Below are 21,523 nucleotides of genomic sequence, written 5' to 3' on the forward strand. Positions count from 1 at the left end.
ATGCTACCCACCAGTTCCCCATTCGAGCAATGGATTCTGGAAGAGCATGTGCCTACGGTTAAAATACCGTCGCACATTACATATGATGGGACTTCGGATCCGAAGGACCACATTGCCTCGTACGAGGCTCATATGCATCTTTGTCCCAGGTCCGAAGCGATTTGGTGCAAATATTTTCCAACCACTCTCAAGGGGGTCGCGCAAGAGTGGATCTCCAAGGGAGTAAAGGAAGGCTCTATAACAGGGTGGGACAACCTGTCCACCAAGTTTAAGAGAAAATTCTCCACGGCTAACCGCCGAGAGAAGACCACTGCTGAGCTCATGGGCCTGCAGCAAGGGGAGACCGAGAGTCTCCGGGACTACCTGACCCGTTTCAGCAACGAGTCATCCAGCGTTTCTCAGCTGGACCAAGGGCTGGCTGTTTTTGCAATGCAGAACGGCCTTCAGCCCGGGAAGTTCCTAGACTTCATGGTCATGCACACCCCGCAGACCTTGGAGGAAGCTCTGAATGCCTCGGATAAATTCATCCGAGCCGAGGAGTGGAACAAAACAAAATCCCAACCCCAATATGGGAATGGGAAACAAAAACAATCGTCCGAAGGCCAAGGCCAGAAGACGAAAGGAAAGGCGAAAGCCTCGGAACAATCTTCGGCCAACGAGCCGAAGAAGGAAAAATATGCCCCATACATAGGCAGATATGAGTCCTACACTCCGTTAGCCCTTCCACGCGCTAAGATCTACAGCGTGACGAAGGAAGAGCAGAGTTATAGGAAGCCGAGACCACTCCCCGAGTGGTATCAGCGCAAAAATAAAAATCGGTGGTGTGAGTTCCACGAATCACCGGGACACAACTCTGAAGAGTGTATCCAGCTGAAGGACCAGATCGAAGACATGGTCCGGAAGGGATACTTGAAAAAATACATCGCGGACCACCGCGAGAAAAAAAGGCCGAGAAGTCTGAAAAGGACTCTCGGCAGGACCTTGACTTCCCCCGGAAGAACAGTAAAAACGCGGAGGGAAAATTCCCTCCAATCAATGTTATCTCGGGAGGAATATGTTCTCGGAGGGAACACAAGCGACACCTTAGGGCTCTGACCCACCAGGTGAACAACGCTAGCATGCAACCTCCTCAGTCGCCAGTGCCGAACATGACGTTCACAGCCTCCGACTTCCGGGGGGTAACGTTCCCTCATGAGGACCCGTTGGTGATCATCGCCACGGTGGCCAACCACGACGTCAGCAAAGTTCTAATTGACGGTGGTAGCGGAGCAAATATTTTGTTCCGAAAGGCCTATAATCAAATCAAGATGAAGCCCAAGCACCTCACGCCGGTACCCTACCCGGTATCTAGATTCAACGGGACCTCAACTTATCCAGATGGGAAGGTGACACTTCCTGTCACCATCGGCTGCGATGAGGCAGCCAGGAACGTCATGACTGAATTTTTGGTCATCGATGCTCCTTCTGTGTACAACGTGATCTTGGGGAGACCCATTATTCACGAGATCCGAGGGGTCGTCTCAACTTATCATCAGCTGATGATCTACGTTTCAGACGCCGGCTTCCCCGAAAGGGTCCAGGGCAGCCAAAAGGAGGCCCGAAGATGCAACTACCTCAAGCCATCCACTAGTCGCCCAGATGACGACGATGAGGATGAGGAGGAGAAAGAAAAAGAAAGAGAGTCGAGCACAAAAAAGCCGAAAGGTCTAAGTGCTTCGGCCCAAGGTTCTGTGCCCAAAGAAAAAGGGCCAGAAAAAGAAAGGGCTAGCTCTTCATCTGAGCTTACAGACTCAGAGAGCCAGCCGAAGAAGAAAAATTCTGGGACGCCTGCTGACATAGACAGCAGGCCAGATTGTGAAGAGTCCAGCCCATTAACAATGGACCTGGACCAGCAGACTGAAACGGTTGAGTTGACCGAAGGAGATGCTGAGAAATGTGTAACAATCGGGATGGACCTTGATCCGAGCACCCGTTGTGAACTTATTCAACTCCTTCGGGACAACAGAGATGTGTTTGCCTTCTCGGCAGCTGATATGCCTGGGATAAGTCCAGACCTCATCTCCCATAAGCTTAACGTCGACCCAACGTGTCGACCAGTGAAGCAAAAGAAGCGGAATTACTCCGCAAATAAGAACTGAGACATCGCAGTCGAGGTCAAAAAGTTGCTGGACGCAGGCTTCATCGAGCCCTGTCAATATCCAGAATGGCTGGCAAATGTGGTGATGGTTTAGAAGGCCAATGGTACCTGGAGAATGTGCGTTGACTTCACGGACCTAAATAAGGCTTGTCCGAAGGATTTCTATCCCTTGCCGAGGATCGATCAGCTAGTTGACTCGACAAGTGGCCATGCCTTGCTTAGTTTCATGGACGCATTCTCAGGGTATCATCAAATCTTCATGCACCCCGACGACCGAGCAAAGACGACATTCGTCACGAACGCCGGGGTGTACAATTATAAAATGATGCCCTTCGGATTGAAAAATTCGGGGGCAACTTATCAAAGCCTGGTGGATCAAGTTTTTGCCGATCAAAAAGGCCGAAACATGGAAGTTTATGTTGACGATTCAATCGTCAAAAGCAAAAAATCTGAAGACCATGTCAAGGACCTGACTGAAACCTTCGCCACTTTAAGAAAACATCAAATGAAGTTGAATCCGAAGAAGTGTGTCTTCGGCGTGAAGTTAGGGAAATTCCTTGGGTTCATGGTCAGCAAGAGGGGGATTGATGCCAATCCCTCCAAAGTCAAAGCAGCGCTCGATCTTCCTGAGCCGAAAACAAAGAGGGATGTTCAGCGACTCACCGGAAGAATGGAAGCCCTCTTGAGGTTCATTTCCAGAGCTTCGGACAAGGGGTTACCTTTCTTCAAAGCCCTGAAACTCCCAAAAACAAAAGAGCTCGTTTGGGAAGAAGAGAAAAAAGAAGCCTTCAAGTAGCTTCGGGAGCACCTGGCTCAACTCCCGACACTGGCTAGTCCAGTAGAGGGAGAAACTTTGTATCTGTACGTGGCTGTCAGCCCAGCCACCATCAGTGCGGTGCTGCTGAGGGAAGAAAATAAAATTCAGCAACCGATCTACTTCGTCAGTCACACTCTGACGGATGCCGAGACTCGCTACCCTCTACTCGAGAAAGTCGCCTTTGCAGTAGTGGTAGCTGCTCGGAAGCTGAGGCCCTATTTTGATTGCCATCAGATAGTGGTCTTAACTGATCAGCCGCTGGAAAAAGTTCTCGGCAAAGTTGAAAAATCTGGTAGGCTGGCCAAGTGGGCTTTCGAGCTCACCGAATTCAGCATCAGCTACCAGCCGAGAGCAGCCATCACGGCTCAAGCTCTAGCGGACTTCTTGGCCGAATGCTCGTACCAAGAGACGCTAGACGATGAAAAGAAAATCTGGACCGTGTTTACGGATGGATCCTCCACCGTAAATGGTTCAGGGGCAGGGGTAGTGATAACCTCTCCCGAAGGCAAATCCTTTGAGTATGCACTAAAATTTTCTTTCAAGGCTTCGAACAACGAAGCTGAATATGAGGCAGCAATCGCTGGCCTAGAACTGTGCATCTCTCTGGAAGCCGAGCATGTCTGCCTGAAAACAGACTCTCAGCTAGTTGCATATCAGATCGGTGGCAGCTACGAGGCCAAAGAGCCCTCCATGATAGCCTATCTTGCCAAGGTCAAATCAGTCATTGCAAAGCTGAGAACTTTTGAAGTTCAGCTGATCCCAAGGGGTCAGAATGCTCAAGCCGACGCACTCTCCAAACTTGCCAGTTCAACTCTCACTGAGCTGAGCAGATCTGTATATGTGGAAGTGCGCCGAGAAAGAAGTGTCGACGAAGCACCTGAAGTGTGCTGCGCTGACCCAGAGCCCAGCTGGATGGATCCCATCCTAGCTTTCAAGCTTCGGGGAGAAATTCCCGAAGATAGAATTTTGGCTTCCAAACTGAAGAGAACCAGCTCAAGGTTCATCGTCTTCAGAGGGGAGCTTCTGAAAAAGTCCTTCTCAGCCCCATTGCTGAAATGCGTGGGACCAACAGATGTAGATTACATCCTTCGGGAGATTTACCTCGGCATCTGTGGGAACCACATTGGGGGAAGGACCTTAGCCCACAAGGCATTGAGGGCCGGATATTACTGGCCCACCATGATCTCAGATGCTAAGGAGCTGGTCCGAAAATGTGAAAAATGTCAAAAATTTGCACCAGTCATCCATCAGCCAGCTAGAAACTTTCAGCCGATCCTTCCACTCCCATTTGCCCAATGGGGGCTGGATATTTTGGGACCCTTTCAAGATGCACCTTACCAAAAAAGATGGTTAATAGTCGGCATCGACTATTTCAGCAAATGGATTGAGGCTGAAGCAGCTTCGAATATCACAGAACAAACTGTCAGGAAATTTATCTGGCAGAACATTATTACCCGCTTCGGTATCCCGAAGGTCTTTGTCTTCGATCATGGGAGGTAATTTGATAATCTGCCACTGAGGCGGTACATAGATCAATTCGGCATCAAATTGGCATATTCAGCAGTGTGTCATCCACAAATTAATGGCCAAGCCGAAGCTGCAAATAAACAAATCCTCAGTGCTTTGAAGAAAAGGGTTGAAGATCAAAAGTCCAAGTGGATAGAGGAACTTCCAGGAACCCTCTGGTCGCTTCGGACGACTGAAAAAGAGGCAACGGGCTATTCACCTTTTGAGCTGGTGTATGGTGCCGAAGCCGTTCTTCTAGTGGAAATCGGCTCTGAAAGTTTACGAGTGCACCACTTCTCGGCTGAGAATGAGCAACTTATGAAGGAATCTCTCGATTTCCTCGATGAAGTAAGAGACTCAGCCCGAGACAGAATGGCTGCTTATAAGCAGAGAATCAGCAAATTTTACAACCGAAGGGTCCATGCAAGGCCTCTCAAAATTGGAGACCTTGTCCTTCGGAATGCTGATGCAGTTCAGAAAAGCCGAATCCATGGGAAACTCTCAGCTGCATGGGAGGGACCCCATGAAATCTATGATGAGCTTCAGCCAAGGACATACCGACTTCGTTAGTTAGATGGAACTGAGCTGAAAAATCACTGGAATGCTGATGTACTTAAGAAATATCATGTGTAAACCCTTCGGGGCAGAACAATCTTTGTAAGTACATTGTGAATTATTAATGAAAGGCCTCAGAGCCACCATTTCTATAATTATTTGCAACTTTTTATTCTTTCCAGTTTTCTTCATTCTATCTACTCTTTAAGGGTTTTTATTCAGCCTCGTCTGAAACCTTCGCCTTTGGGTAACTGGGTTTCAGATGGCTGACAAACTCGTCTTTTTAAAGAACTCTGGTCTTTCAGCTGAAGTCAAACTTTAGTAAGACTTGTTCTCCAAAGGCATGAGTCCATGGACAAGTCTGGGATATTGCCTTAACTGAGCCTTGTATCCCAGAAAGCCATTATCTGAAACATTGCCTTCAGTTGGCCTTGTGTTTCAGGTATCCATTTTTAAAGATAGACAGAAAATCAAGGATAATAGCAACTGTTAGAAATTTTTTATTCAGCTTCGTCTGAAAGTTAAAGAAACAAAACCCAACTCAGCAATCTAAAGACTTGAGTCTTCAGATTTCTGGGGGGGGGGGGCAAGAGGCACTATCAGTGCAAGTTTATCTTCAGCAGAATTCTTCAAGCTAAAAGCTTTGTACTTAGCAAATTTTTGCGAAATTTCTCAAAGTTCAGAAACAGTAAAGCATTCAAAATAAGACAAAGCAATTGAAGAAAAAGCATTAGATTAATGAGAATAATGCTCAGAAAACGAGCTACAAAGTTTAAGTGTTCAAATAAACTAAAAGGTTATATCGGCAGCCGCCCACAAGCGGAAAATAACAGCTGTCGAAATACGTACAGAAACAAAAATAAACTGTTTGTACATCAAGGCAAGCTGAAGCAAAAATAAGGCAAAAAGAGATTCAGAAAGCGGCAAGTTTGAAGTTAAGCACATGTTGATCCGCAAGACTCTGAAGACGACTGCCCGATTTCCTATGCTTCAGCCGGAGGATTAGGCTGGTCAGCTGTGTCTAGCCCCGGAGCAGTCTCGGTTCCAGCAGCAGAGGAGGCAGGTTGGGCCGTTGCCTGAGCTTCAGCGGCTCGCTGTTCAGCCTCCAACTCTTGCCGCTCAGCTTCCTCCTCGGCTTGTTCAGCCTGAAGGATTTCATGCTCAGCAGGAGTGGCATACAGCATGTGCGGATCCTCGGGGTCCTGAGCCCAAAGCGCACACTTAGCCCAATCCAGCGAAGGCTCGGCATGGAGAGCCAACCTCCGAGCCACCTTAAACCCATTTATGTAGCCCATTTTGTACTCTTCTTGGGTATAGAGGCGGACCTGGAGCAAGGCTTCAGCGTCAACCAACCTCTTTCGACTCTCCTCCAAATCCTTTTTAGATTTTTCTAACTCTTCTGAGAGTTTGGAGGAAGAAGTCTTCTGCTCATTAAGCTCCAGCTGGACGTTGGAAATCTCGGCCTTGGCCTGGGTCAGCTTATCTCCCTTAACCTTCAGCTGATCTTCCAATTCCTTCAGCTTCTGGTCCTGGCTCTCAGCAGCAGCTTGGGTAGCAGAAAGGTGAGCATCCCTGGCCTGTTGAGCCTCTTCAGCAGCCATCCTGCTGGACTCCAGACCCTCCAGCCTCTGCTCCATCTCCCAAACTTGGCCAGCAGCCTCGGCAGCGATTCGGCGAGAGATAGCCGCCCTGAAACTGGGGATGTCAAAAGCCCCCAGCTCGTTGATGACGCTTTCCCCGGCCATCAGAGTAGGGAAAACCTCAGTTTCCATGGCGTGGCAGAAGGTCCGAAGGGCCTCAGCAGCCTGTTTCTCATATTTTTCGGTCGCTGCCTGCCTCTCTTCAGCAGCCTGCTGTTTCAGCTCAGCCAGCTTTGCCTCCTCCTGGGCAATCTTCGCATCCTCCCAGGCATGCTCCAGCTTGTCTTGAAGGGTATCAATCAGCTCTACAGTAAGAGTCTGATTGTGCACAACCTGTTTACAAGGGCACATCAGTAAAAAAAAAAAAAAAAAAAAAAAAAAAAAAAAAAAAAAAAAAAAAGAAGAAAGAGCATAAAGTGGGGAGAAGGAAGAGCTGAATAAAAACAAAACAAAATAACTTAACGATTAAGTACCTGCATCAGCAAACGCTGGTTGTCTCTAGCAGGGTCAGGGACCCTTCGGCTGGACTCTCCCATTCCAGCCGTGGCCTTCAGCGACCACACCCTTGCTCGGTCCACCTCCGACATACCAGATAGGTCGCCGAAGTAACCTGCAGCCCCTTCACGATTCTGGCCCCAAATTCGTTCCCAAACAGGTTCTGGGACTGTGATGCGGGGGGCCAAGAAACCCAAATCTCTAGAGTTCAGCGTCTGGAAGGATGGGAAGGAAGAAAAGGGAACCTCCTGAGCCTTCTCGGGCTCAGCATGTCCTTCCCTTTCGGCGGAGCCCAGCTGGTCTCCACCAGGGTCAGCAGCAATGACCTCCTCAGCTTCCTCCCCCAGATCAGGCTGACGAAGTAGAGCGTCAACCTCCCTATCGATATCATCTGAGAAACCTTCAGCGATTGGTTTCTCAGAGTCTTCAGCAGGGCGTCCCTGAACCCCCCCCCCCCCCCTTCGGATCAGGAGTTCGTTGGTCCACCTCCATCTCTTGAGTTTCGGGAGGTGGAGGGGGGGTTTGAGGACGCGGAGCTTCCGGCGGAGGGGGAGCCCTCGGCGAGCGTCTACCTTCATCAGGCTCCCTTATTTGGATGCCCCCGGTAGGCCTCATCCCCGTCTGAAACTGACGAGGCCCCAGCACGGCTAACCTCCTCCTCCTCTTTGTCAAGGGTTGCTCGTCCATTTCTTCAGATTCTGACGAAGAGAGATCCTCAGAACGAGCAGGCGCTTTCCCTTCTCTCCTTCCGCTCCCTTCCTCAGACTGCAGAAAGGGGGGGCAGCAAAGTGTGAGAAAAAAAAAAAGAAAAAAAAAAGAAAAACGAGCAAGTCAGGAACTTACCGGAACCCTCGGCTGAGCTCCAGATGCAGGGATATCCCTCTCAGCGGCACCAGACGTCCCAACACCTCCTTCCAAGGAGTCGATTGCTCGGGACACGTCCTCAGCTGTCTGAGCAGCATGTGCTTCCTCGGGTAATAAAGGCCTGAGGGGATCTCGCTTCTCCCACCAAGGCTTCTACTTGGTGTAATCGGCGGCAGCCTCGATCTGAAGGCCCGTTTCGTGCAGATGCAACGGACGGTTCTTCGGAGCCGTGATCGCCGGAGCCCGATCTAGAATGACTCGTTCGGCGTTCACCCCAAGCCGATTATAGTCAATACCCAAGGTAGCTTCGCTCAGCTCTAAAAAGAACAGACGAAGGTTAGACTGAGGGAATAAGCATAAAAAATAAGCACAAAATTAAACAAGTCAAAGTCCTCGGCTCCAGCCGAACATACTTACCATCCCTGTACTTTCGGCTGAGGCCGACAACCGCCAACATCTTCTCTTGGAAGACGTAATGGTTATCTGGATGCCATCTGGCCGGGATAGATCTCATTCGGCTAACTCCCCCAGGGTTATTCTGCAGCCCGAATAAGCTCATTTGCTCGTAGCTGGGGTGACGAGCGGCATCAGGGTCCTCAGGGCCCAGATCCTGCATGTTCGGATCAGGCCTGGAGAGGTATCGGGGAGCTCCGAAAAAATAAGGGTGCTCCGGATCAGCGGGAACTCTCACCCAGACCCATTGACCTCTCCAATCCTTATCCGAAGAATCGTTTGGCCACATAGTTAGATATTGGGGGCGGCTCTCTATTCGCCACCAGCCTGAAGACCCGTGTTGGCCGTACACGCTCTGGATGTTCTGCACTAGCTGATGCATCCTTTGGAAGCAGTGCAAATTCGGCTCAACGGCAAAAAACCGGCACACCCAGAGATAAGTCATCACCCGCCGAATGCTGACAGGTGTTAATTGGCACAGGGAAATCCTGTACTTTATTAAAATATCCCTGACGAAGGGATCCAGGGGGAACCGAAGCCCATACTGTAATTGCCGAGTGTACACCCCTATATATCCAGTAGGGGGACGGTGAATCCGGTCAGTCGGCGAGGGCATTCGGCACTAATGCCCATCCTCCTTGAAAATGTCGTAGTGCAACTCTATTTGCTCGGCAAACCGGTAGGTCTCGGCGTGCCGAACCCACCAAGAGTAAGGAGTATTTCTCACCATGGCGCCCTGAGCCTCGGCGTCTTGCCATTCAGCATGCCCAGGGAGCAGGTCCCAGAGCACAGGGGGCAAATCCTCGGCCTGCCCAGCCCGTTCTCTCTGCTCAGGCTGCCCCGCCTCGCCGGCCCCGACGTCTTGCTGAGGCGGCGCGGCATTCAAAGGAACGGCCAGAATTCCCCTCTCCGGGTCTTCCCCGACTCGTTCCCCGTTCCAAATATCGGCGCGGTCACGGGGATCCCCAGCCTGGCCCCGTCGACCTGGTTGACGCCCTCTTCCTCGAGCCATAACCGAATTCGAAGAAGAAAAGTAGGAAAAAGAAGAATTCTTTCAAAAAAGGCAAGAAAATCAAAAGAACTCGAAGAAATTTACCTTCAAATAGGCCGAAATGCGCCGGTCAAGTCAGTGGGAGTGACGGATTTGAGTGTCGAACTCGGATTCGGGAATATTGCGCTAAAGATTCAAAGCGAAATTGGGTTTCTACGAGAATTCGAGTGCAAATTGGTGAAGAAATGAGGCGGAAATTCGAATCAGACCTTATAATTCCAGGAAGGAGAATCCCAAAGGTCGAAAAGTTCAAATTTCTCTTAAACGCCTCCTTAATTAACCGTTAAACACTCTTTCACTTGATTAACCGCCCACTATCCACTCCACTTCCTATTAATTATCCAAATTACAGTTATTTAATTAGTGACTGTTTAAAAATTTAAATCTTTTGATTTAATTAAATCATTTACTTCCCTCCATTTTTATTGGATTCAAACCCGACCCGTCATCCTTCCAAATCGGGTCTGGGGGGCAAGTTGTTTGGGTCCAATTTATCTAATTGGGCCTAGTCATTAAATGATCCAATGTTCCAAGGTCAAGGCCCAATCCTCCAATCAAGCCTAGTCAGCTATGAGTCATTTGGTCCAAATTTCTATGGTCAGCCCATGATTATTTAAGGGCCCAATTACTCTCCTCTCCTCATATGCAAAGGTATAAAAGCCTTCAATTCATTCATTTATGATATACACATTAAAGCCTCAAGCATTAAATCTCTTGCATAGCTTCCTCTCTAAATACACTGTTTGACTTCGGCATCGGAGGGGTCTTCCTCGGATCCACCCCCGAGGCCAGTTTACGTGTGTTTTGCTGTGTAGGAAACCTTCGGCCCAGCATCCCTTGGACCGGACGACTCCACTTCATTGGACCTTCGGCAAGGTCTCATTGTTTTCATCCGAAACACATTATATATTGAACAACACATGCATTGGTCTTTGAGAAACTACATAAATTTGTAGAGCTATGTTGTTTCACCAAACAACGACTATTGTAGCTCCAAATTGGTAAGCTACTAGCTCCAACCATTTATAATTAAATTAATTACAAGCTAGAATTAGAACCTCTTATCAACCATTGTGGATGCTCATGATTAAATTGACTAATTTAAGTTGACTAACTACATAAATTCCCATGTAGTTCAAATACTCCGTAAAATATAAATGAAAACGAATAAATAAATAAAAATGTAATTTTAATTATGCTGATTTGCGCGTGATTTTGTCATTCATTCTTAAATTAATATCAAATAATGAAAGATATTAAATGTTTATTCTTAACTCTAAAGGCTACATATAGCATTTATATTGCTCTTAAGCTTATTTATTTATTTATGCATTAATTCGAATCAATTGCCCACCATTCCCCCTCTTTATCTTCTAATGTACTTTCTCTATGGTTTAAAAATAAAATGTTCGTCAATGCTCACGGGTCAACAACTACTCCCTCTCTATTTTTCTAAGTGAATTGTGTTTTCTAGGTATTTATGCTTTTGACCAATAATATCTTTAATTAATAATAAGTAAAAATTATAACAATCGAATATTAACAAACTATTCAGTGAAACGATTCCGAAAAGTACCCATAAGACTATACTATTTTTTTTTTTTTTATGTATAAATCACTAACAATAATCAAAGTGAATTAGGTGAATAATGCAAAAGGTCAAAATATTTTATTTAAAAAATATGGAGGGAGTATAACTCAAGGTGCATCCAATAATTATAATAATTAATAATCATATCACCATGTCCACTTATCCACCTTACAGATTTACCCCTAATGTGTCCATACACTCCCTTTTCAAACTTTTCCACAAATTGTTTGCCCCACTATGATCAATGTTTATGTTCTATACATTAAATCAAACAAATTCATATAGCTAGGTAATTGTATGTTAAAATCGTCTTATGATATGGTTGGTCAATGGTCATATTGCAACTCAGTCAAATCGGGGGCATTTGTTTTGAAACAAAGAGTGAAATTATGTTTGGTCAATGCACAATATTGATTTGACTATTATTAATTTTAATTGTCTCAAAGCCAAAATTGAAAAAGTTTGATGTATATTTTGAAATATAAATTTAGACAAATCTAATAATATTTAATTTACATAATATTCTTAGGCTTTGTTCTTTTGAGCTTCTGGGCAAAGCAGAGCAGATTTCAGCAGAGCAGAACAGATTTGATTATTATTATTATTATTATTATTATTATTATTATTATTATTATTATTATTATTATTATTATTATCTCAAAAACAAAAGTCATACAACCTACAATAAATTAGTGGGAAGCCGAGATACAATCTGGGCCCCGACTCCTCTAGCTATTGCAAATCCTACCCTAGTGAAGATATGAGCTGCAGCACGAGCCCCAATGTCTTGCGTCGTCGAGAACCTCTGAATATGCACCACCACCACCACCACCACCACCACCACCACCACCACCACCACCACCACCACCACCACCACCACCACCACCACCACCACCACCACCACCACCACCACCACCACCACCACCACCACCACTACTACTACGACTACTACTACTACTACTACTACGACTACTACTACGACTACTACGACTACTACTACGAACTACTACTACTACTACTACTACTACTACTACGACTACTACTACTACTACTACTACTACTACTACTACTACGACTACTACTGCTACTGCTACTGCTACTGCTACTGCTACTGCTACTGCTACTGCTACTGCTACTGCTACTCCTACTACTGCTACTGCTACTGCTACTACTACTACTCCTACTACTACTACTACTACTACTACTACTACTCCTACTCCTACTGCTCCTACGGAAAAAATCTTATTTTAATGTCCTAATTGTTACTTGGGACTAGATAACGGAAAAAATTGACGTGACATGAACTAATGCTTTTGAATAATTTAAGTATGGTTGAGATGGATTTATAATATACTGATCCATAATAAATCAATTGACATTACAATCAAAAGTTACTCTACTTGAACTCACTTGTACTACTCAAAGAATAAGACTTAGGGTATGTTCTCATACGTTGAAATTCAGTTCAGCTCCTAATTTCCTTCTCTTATAAAATATTCAATTCAGCTCAACTCAATTCAGTTTAGTTGAGTTGAGTTCAGTCAATGAGAACAGACGCCTAGTATTTGAATCCAACGAATTCAACTATTATATTTAATCTAAGTATCATTCTGTATTTCTTAAAATGTTAACTAACAAAACTAGATAATAATTTTTTTTTTCTTTAAGAAAAATACACTCGCATTGGTTAGAAAAGTCTTCTCTCAAAGTTATAGTGTACATTATCAAGAGAAATACTACGCATGGAGTATATAGATAATACTACCTCCGTTTCTGAAAATTCGACTCACTTACTATTCATATAGTCAAAATAAAATAACTTTGACCACATTTTATGAGCTATACAATATAATTGAATTAGCATATGAGATCTTATTAGATTCCCCTAATTATAAATAATCTAAATATCAACTTTTTATAATTTTTTCTTATACACAGTCCGAGTTATTCATATTCAAAGATGTTCATTGGAGACCGCACAATTACAAAGTGAGTCGAACTATTAGAAATGAAAGGAGTACTTATTATTGAATATTTAAAAATAAATTTATATCTTGATGGATTTGACAAAGATGACCAATTGGTGAACATAGTCAAGACCTTTTATGAGCATCCTAAGAGATAGAGCACCCTAAGGAAAACCAACAATGAAGAAAAAGGGGAGATAAAAGAATAAAAAGAAATAGAATAACAATAAAAGTAGCGTACTTGGGGTTTGGAGAAGATGGTCAAGAAGTTTTATGTTGACCAAACAAACAAATATTCAAATAAAAGAATTGGTAATAGCTCTGCTCCCCAGATGGTTAAGAAGGACAATGCCATAAGATTACAGAAAATCTACAAATCTGAAAGTTGGCAATGTCAGTTGCTAGCCTAGACCTAGCAATTAGCATAATTACACTTAGTACTTTTTTTATTTTTTATCCTAAAGTTCACACATAAGAATACATACATACAATCAACTAGATTTTAATTTTTTTTTAATAGTATCATACGTACAAGTAGTTCTTATAGTCAATTATACTAGTAGTCTAGTACGAAACAAAGTGGTAATAATACTCCGTATACGGAGTACTTAACCTTTAACGTTGCGTTAATAATGTGTATTGATATACTTCCTTTGTTTTTAGTTGTTTGTCTCATGGGCAGAATGTGCTTTATTTTGTAAGCAGTATTAAGGATTGAACTAAAACTTTACAAATTTGATGTGATACCTTTGTATTATTTACTTATACAAGTGTATGCAGATTTGGTGTGATATCTTTATTATACAAGATAAAGTACAAGAAAATGAGACAATGTTTAAAGAAATTCACTTAATGAAATAGCATGGGACTAACAAATAGGGATGATGGGAGTATGTTACACTACTACATACTTGCATGTAACTACTGTAACATTAAAGATTAAGGGCCTATTTTCATCGACGGCTCAGCTGAACTGAATTGAGCTAAACCGAACTGAACTAAATACTGTATTTTATAAGAGAAGAGAATTATGAGCTGAACTAAATTGAGCTGAACTAAATTGAAAATAAACGTATGAGAACATGCCCTAAATATACAGTATTCTTGTAGTTAAGAATGCATAGTAAAATCATGTATCTATCGATATAATTAATGTATGGTTTCGACTCTTTATCCAAAATATGACATGTTCTTTTGGACTTATTTTTAATTTAGCTTATTTCATTATTCTATTTCAATCCAGTTGAGCTGAACTGAACTATAACTGAACAGATTGGAACTGAAATGAATATTTTATGAGAGAAGAAAATTGGGAACTGAACTGAACTAAGGGCATATTCTGATTTACTAAACTGAAATATTATGTGAGAGAAGGAAATTAAGAATTGAACTAAAAATTTCATGAGAGATGGAAACTAAAAACTGAATTGAATTGAACAGATTAAATTTGAATTGAACTGAATTTAAGCTGAAGAAAACAGACCCTGAATCGAAGTGAAATTAAGCTAAAGAGAACATGTCCTTTAGTCACGTAGTTTTAGAAGATGATTAGTGAGGCTATACGAGCAATTTTATCAAAATAATTTTAACATGAAAATTACAATTTGGTTAGGTATATGTGTGAAATAATTCGTCGGTTTATATAATATAATCTCGATCTCAAATCGTGTTTCACAAGATTGTGTTGTAAGTAAATAAAAACAGAAGAAGTACATGTACATCATCAATTATTTTTATTTAAGTAAAAACTTGTGATTAATCGATTAAGGTAAAGTTTGGTCTTAATTAAAAACAATTAATTATGTTGACAGTAGCAGTGGCGGTGGTTAATCATCAAGAGCTCTCTTTTTAATGCAGGCGTGGGTATAAATGCAGGACCTTTGCCATTACTCTTTCTCTTTTCTCTCTCTAGCTTCTCTTCTTTCTCTCTCTACTAAATTTTACATTAACTTTTGCTTATTTTTCTTTTTCTTACCAACTAATTATTTTTTCCTGGACGTTTATTAGACAAAATATCAGCTTCTGGGCAATTCAAAAATCATATAAAATCAGAAGAAAAACAAACAAGAAGGTGAAATTTTCAAGCCCAAAAAAAAAAAAAAAAAAGCCAAAATTCAATAAAGTTTTCTTCGGTAAAAAGCTTCAATGGAGGTCAGAGTACTAAAAGTAGCTCAGAATCTGAAATGGGTATCTTTTATCTTCCCACTTTTAGCTCAATTTCTTTATGATTCAGAGAAAAAAGAGGGGTATTAATTTGCTCTGACTAGGGTTTATGTTAATTTTAATTTTTATTTTCTCATCAATTTCTGAGGGTGTTATTTATTATGCTGAAATCAATGAATTGGTACAAATTGACTGCACTTATAGTCTTTTTTCTGCAATTTCTGGGTGTTTGAATAGATTCTTACTGAGTATTAATTGGTGGGTACCATTTTTAGTTGCTGTACATGTTTAGTTCAGTCATTGCTTTTATAGAAGTTGTTGTTTGGCTGTTAACATTGTGGTGTTGATCTCAGTACATGAAGTGGGTACACTGGGGTTTCGTTTTAATGATGTTATGTTGCTATTAGTCTTGGCAATTCGGGTAAACGAGTCGTGTTCGTGTTTTATTTCGAATAGATAGGTACACTGGGGTTTCGTTTTAATGATGCTATGTTGCTTTCACTTCATTGATTGAAGTAGGTAACATGACTTTACTCTTTCCTTCTATTATCTGGTTTTGCTATAACTAGCGCCGTAGCAAGTTTGTCAGTCTACAATAGTAGCATTTCTTTGGGTTCATTGAGCTTATTTTGGTCGTTGTGTGTGGTGGTGGGGGACGGGAATCTTTGTCATTGTCTTCTTAAACTTTTTTATTTGCTTGATTTTTAAATTTAATTTTCAAATGGTTATTTTGTATTGTTTCATTTGATTTTTGAGTTTAAATTTTTGGTGGGTTGTTGTTGGCTTTTCAGGTTTCTGTTCTTAATTCAATTACGAAATTGGGGTTCTTGTGAGGGGTTTTTGGTTCTTTCTCCTGCTTGTGTTAGAACTTAGAAGTTAGAATTATTGGAAACAAAACCCGAAAACCTTGAAGGAAAGTGTAGGGAATAAGAAAGTAGGAAAATTGTTGGTCTGATTTGGACTGTTGTTGATAGTTTGAAGTTGGTATGGAAATGAATGATAAAGATAAATCGGAAGTTGAGAAGAGGAATGAAGAACCCTTGAGTTACCACCCCCCTGGTATATCAGCTGATTGGCGATATGACATTCCTAATTACGCTAATTCATCAATGGGTTTGGTGTCGAGTGGGAATTCTATGGCTGTTTGTGGAGATGCAGTTGGTCCTTCCTGTTCCTCTGGTTCAATGGTGGATTCATTTAGTCCAACAGTTTGGGAACATTCTGTTAACACAGCACCCTTAGGCTTCAGCGAAATGAATGTTCATAATGGTGCAGGCGTTTCTGATCCACTATCAATGCTCAAAAGTGGCTTATTTTTACCAAGCATGTCAGGGATGCTTCCTCATAGCTTATCTCAGTTTCCTGCAGACTCTGCTTTCATTGAGCGTGCGGCTCGGTTTTCTAGCTTCAGCGGGGGGCATTTTGGAGATATGTTGAATCCTTTAGGCATCCATCAGTCTGATAGTCCTTATGTTCGAGGGGGGGCAATGATGCAAGGTCCACAAGAGGTCTTGCCAGGAAATGCCTATAAAACCTTGGCCGGTAGACATCCTCAAAATCTAGAGGCAAGCTTTGCTGAAACCTCCAAAGATGTTTCCGTGACTCCAGAACATGGGGCTGTGGAAGGGAATTCGCCCAAAAACGAGACAATGGTAGAAAGGTCTCATGAAGAGGCTAAACAACCTGTTTCTATGTCTGGAAATGACTCTGATGAACCTGAGTTTAGTGGTGGTGCTGCCCAAGAGGAAGGGGTACCTTCAACAGCTAAAACTGCGGGTGCAAAGAAAAGAAAAAGGGGTAATCAGGTAAGAAAAGCTACTCTATGCCTTAGATTTTGCTGCTTATTGTTGATTTATACAGTATTGATTTGCTTTTAACTTTAGGACGCTGAGGCTGAGCGATCCAATGGAACTCAGCAGCATTCCGATGAAACTAGGAAGAACATTTCAGAAATTCAACAGAAGGGAGAACAGAATTTAACACCAACTGGCAATAAGTCAAATGGAAAACATGTCAAACAGAGTTCTCAGGCTTCTGATTCAGCAAAGGAAGAATATATACATGTGAGAGCACGAAGAGGGCAGGCTACTAACAGTCATAGTCTAGCTGAAAGGGTAAGGACTTTCTTAGTGATTATACTAGTAGAATATTAGTGTCTCTCTATCTTTGTTACCGATGAATGATGATCGATAATCGTTTATCTTGACTATAGGTTAGGAGAGAAAAAATTAGTGAGAGGATGAAATTTCTTCAAGACCTTGTTCCTGGTTGCAGTAAGGTGATCTTTGATCCTATTATCCTGTGGGTTTCATCTTTTGGAACTGTCAACTAAAGCTCTGTTTCGCAGGTCACGGGTAAAGCAGTTATGCTAGATGAAATAATTAATTACGTACAATCATTACAGCGGCAGGTTGAGGTACAGACAGAATATGATTTATCTTATGATTTTTACCTTGTCTTACTTTCAGTTCTTGGTTGTTTCTGTATACTTCAATGCACCAATATGTCAAGTCTTTGGCTCCAACACTGACCTTTTAGGATTTTGTTTTTCTTTCTACTGTTAGATAAATTTTGTATAATTGTTCTGATGCATGAATTTTCCAACTGTGCAACTATCTTCACATGTGTTTCTTCGAACATCATGGCTTATGTTTCTTTTGTTCTGCTGTTTTTTACCCCAGTTTTTATCAATGAAACTAGCAACAGTTAATCCTCGACTGGACTTCAATATTGAGCGTCTTCTCGCAAAAGATGTGAGTACAATCGAATGCTTTTTAGTTGCTAAATTGTCGGAATGAAGTGCATTTGTAAACAGACTTATAACAAACCTGGTTTCCTGATGCTGTATATTAATTATTTTAATTTTACAGCAGATGTTTTCAGCAAGAGCTGGTCCTTCTTCTGGTCTTCCGTTTTCTCCAGAGATTCAAATGCCTTACCCTTCCCTAAATCAAACTCAGCCATCCATTATGCCTCCTAGTCTACCTGGCTCTGGAACCTCTTCTGATATACTCAGGAGGGTGATTAATTCGCAATTATCAAATATGGGAGGAGGGTACAAGGAATCCGCTTTGCAGGTAAGAGTGTTCTATCAAGTGAATGTCTCAATTTTGACCCGTTTCCAATACCTGATCTGAAATAGTGATTTACGCAACCTTAATCCAAATTGTGCCCAAATTTACAGACACAGATATAACTGTATTGATCTAGAAACTATTTCGACATGTCAATATTTTATTGTTCGTTTTATCATACTATAATATGTTAATTGATAATAAACTAAAATACTACCTGACCAAAATAGTATCAAACGACCTAAAATTGAAGCAATTGACTCATCATATGAATACAACCTGGACCAAAGAGCGGCCTGAACCAAACTTGATATAAGAAATCTATTTTGGCTGTCGAATATATGGTACTAGTTTTGGCCTTTCTATTGTTGTTTATTAATATGTATGTGTTCAAACAGTTACCTAATTCGTGGGATGGCGAGCTTCACAATGTTGTGCAGATGGGTTTCAATGCCAGTTCACCCCTTGACAACCAAGAAACAAGCGGTAAGAATTCTCAACCCTTGGATTTGTTCTACCACCACTGTACTTGCCTGACGTTTCCCTCTAATATCTGCAGGTTCAACGCCAACAGGTCAAATGAAAGCCGAATCTTGATCTCTGTTTTTGAGCAACCTTTTCATCAATATAAACATTTAAATGCTGTTCATAGGAGTTCCCTCATCCACTCTTACCGGAGATTGGATGCCTGACGTTGAAGGAAAACCGTGATTTGAAGAAGCTTCAAGAAATCCCCAACTTATCGCCTCAAGTACAAGATGTATATTCCTAACAACTCTGTTTCTTAGAGAACAAATTCCATCACAAGCTTTTGATGCTCTTTGTACATTAAAATTTGAAGAATATATAATAATGCCTTTTAATGGTTAAGCACAACTCAGAAGTTGGAGAAGCATAAGGTGAGGCGTACCTTGATGTACAACCTCTAAAATGTCGAAACGTTGCAGAGAATTATGTGGCTACTTATGGGGTTATTGATCCTCTTTTGCTTTGGCATGAGGCCATGAGGGGAGGGCCGGAGGGGCGACTAGTGTTCAAAATTTTTTCTTTCTCATCAATTCATCATATTTCAGTATGGAATGTAAAATATATTTATCTTTCTCTTAGTTAATTATTATAGAATGGTGTATTTTTTGGTTTTTTTGAATTATAGTAGTCATGCACAGGTAGTTTGCTAATCCTGCAAGAACCGTGGACCCAAAAAAAAAAAAAAAAAGCAAATTAATACTTCCTTTGTCTTTAATTAATCGTCTTTTATACTATTTTGGTCCGTCTCTAAATGATTGTTACATTACCTTAAGGCTTGTTTGTTATGATGCAATATACTCATATATGAGAAAATTTAAGTTTATCAATATGATAAACATGAGTTGTTTATCAAAGGGTATATTGGACTATTTACTCATAAATAGTAGGGACAATTTTGCCATTTAATATTTTTGTTAGACAAATTCAACTAACAGCGTTAGCCTTGTCGTTAGTCAAAATTTACTAGCAAATTCATCTTCTTCACAGGAGAAAGTCGGCGAGTCGACCAAATGCCAGTGAGTTTGTAAGTCGATTTTTCTTCCAATTTGGTGTATGTATAATGGAAAAAATTCAGAAAATTATAATGGAGAAATTCAATCTTCAAGCCCAATTTTAGCTTTAATGGAGGACATGGTCATCCTACCCTTTGGGGTTGACCATGCCCTTAATTTACCTTTGTTTCTAGGGGTTTTCGTTTATATCGGCGCCGGAGGCGCCGAATGGGGTCATCTTCAATGTCATCGTCTTCAATGGTGTCGCCTTTGATGTGAGCTTCAATGGAGGAGGAAAGAGGAAGAAGAAGGATCATTATTGCAATTGACGACTTCATTGTTGAAGAAAATATGGTGATGAAAATGGTACCTTCCTCCATTGTTGAATGGAGAACCTGGATCTTCTTTCTCTTTCTTCTGTTTAGAGGGAGAAGATGAGTAACTTTCGTAAGTTAGGGACCAATCTTCAGCACATGATTAAAAAAAAGGATGAAAATATTTCTTAATTAGCCAGCACGAGATTCTATGCAAGATAATAACCAAATTGCCATTTGATAAACATTTCAAGTTTATCAAATTGATAAACCCGAGCTTCCTCCTTCATATATATTATGGGAAAATGATTTTCCATGGAAATTTTTTGAAAGAAAAATACAATTGTAAAAATGATTTTATTGAGGGAGAGGAAAATGGGAGTGGAAGAAAGATAGATGAGGGGAGAAGAATACGGGTGCTTAATTGTTTATAGTGCAAAGATAAACGTGACATTCTTTCTTTTTCACAATCAAAATGTTTGATTGGAAATTATATTTGTGGAAAATATTTTTTATCAAAATAAACGGAGCTTAAATTGAAAACTTACTTCACCCAACTTCTTCAACTATCTCTCTCTTTCACTACTACAACTACTTTAACAAATAATAAGTAATATGCACACTCAAATCTAAGAGGATAATAATTTGAGTGTAAGGAATCAATTGCAATGCTTTTACTAAATCTAGGAAGTGAAATGCATTTCGACATCCAATCTTGTATACACTTAGGGCATGTTCACATTTACTAAACTGAACTAATTGGAGCTGAACTGAACTGAACTGAACTGATTAGAGCTGAATTGAACTGAAATGAGCTGAAATAAATATTTTATGAGAGAGGTATATTAAGAGCTGAACTGAACTGAAATTAAGTAAATGTGAACAAACCTTTATTATTATTATTATTATTATTATTATTATTATTTGCTCGTTTTCCTCATGAAATTCTACTACTTCATCCTTGGAAATTTAATAGAAAAATTTGGGTCTTGGGAAGAATTTCTAGCTTCAACCTTGTAGTTATAAGAGTAGTCATTGTTCTTTAGGATTTGTTTATCATATTTTTCATTTCAGTTCAGTTCAATAAAAAAAGTTTACTCTTTATATTCCAATTAAATTTCAGCTCAATAGATATCAATTAGCATATATTAGACGTATTTGTCAAATTAGCTATTAGGGGAACATGTTCACAATAAGGCAATAACTAGTTGTTAATAAATTAATTTTTTTAAATGACAATTTAAATAATTGTATTACGTAGTATTTTGAATCACAAGTTAAAATATTGAAAGAATTTTCAAATGTCGTTGCCAAATACGCCATTACGCCCTACAATATTGTTTATGGTTATAACTCTAAGAGCCCCTCTCAAAAGA

General features: G+C 41.3%; 1 protein-coding gene across 4 annotated transcripts; it reads left to right on the top strand.

The window, feature by feature from the left end:
- The first annotated feature begins 14,967 nt into the window (after positions 1-14,967).
- Positions 14,968-19,442, top strand: LOC145614751 (transcription factor bHLH49-like). 4 transcript variants are annotated; one of them, XM_081669908.1, is made up of 10 exons: positions 14,968-15,322; positions 16,031-17,044; positions 17,123-17,353; positions 17,452-17,517; positions 17,587-17,655; positions 17,921-17,992; positions 18,110-18,316; positions 18,712-18,799; positions 18,873-18,887; positions 18,966-19,442. In XM_081669908.1, exons 2-10 carry the CDS (start codon positions 16,226-16,228, stop codon positions 19,022-19,024), a joined length of 1,626 nt encoding a protein of 541 aa, XP_081526034.1. In that variant the 5' UTR covers positions 14,968-15,322; positions 16,031-16,225; the 3' UTR covers positions 19,025-19,442. The 4 variants fall into 4 exon arrangements, with proteins under 4 accessions (XP_081526034.1, XP_081525972.1, XP_081526175.1 ...); XM_081669846.1 differs by having other exon boundaries at positions 14,968-15,263; XM_081670049.1 differs by having other exon boundaries at positions 14,968-15,263; positions 18,113-18,316.
- Positions 19,443-21,523: the final 2,081 nt, after the last annotated feature.

This window comes from Chenopodium album, chromosome 1 (genome assembly GCF_948465745.1).
Source record: "Chenopodium album chromosome 1, dcCheAlbu1.1, whole genome shotgun sequence".
NCBI lineage: Eukaryota > Viridiplantae > Streptophyta > Magnoliopsida > Caryophyllales > Amaranthaceae > Chenopodium > Chenopodium album.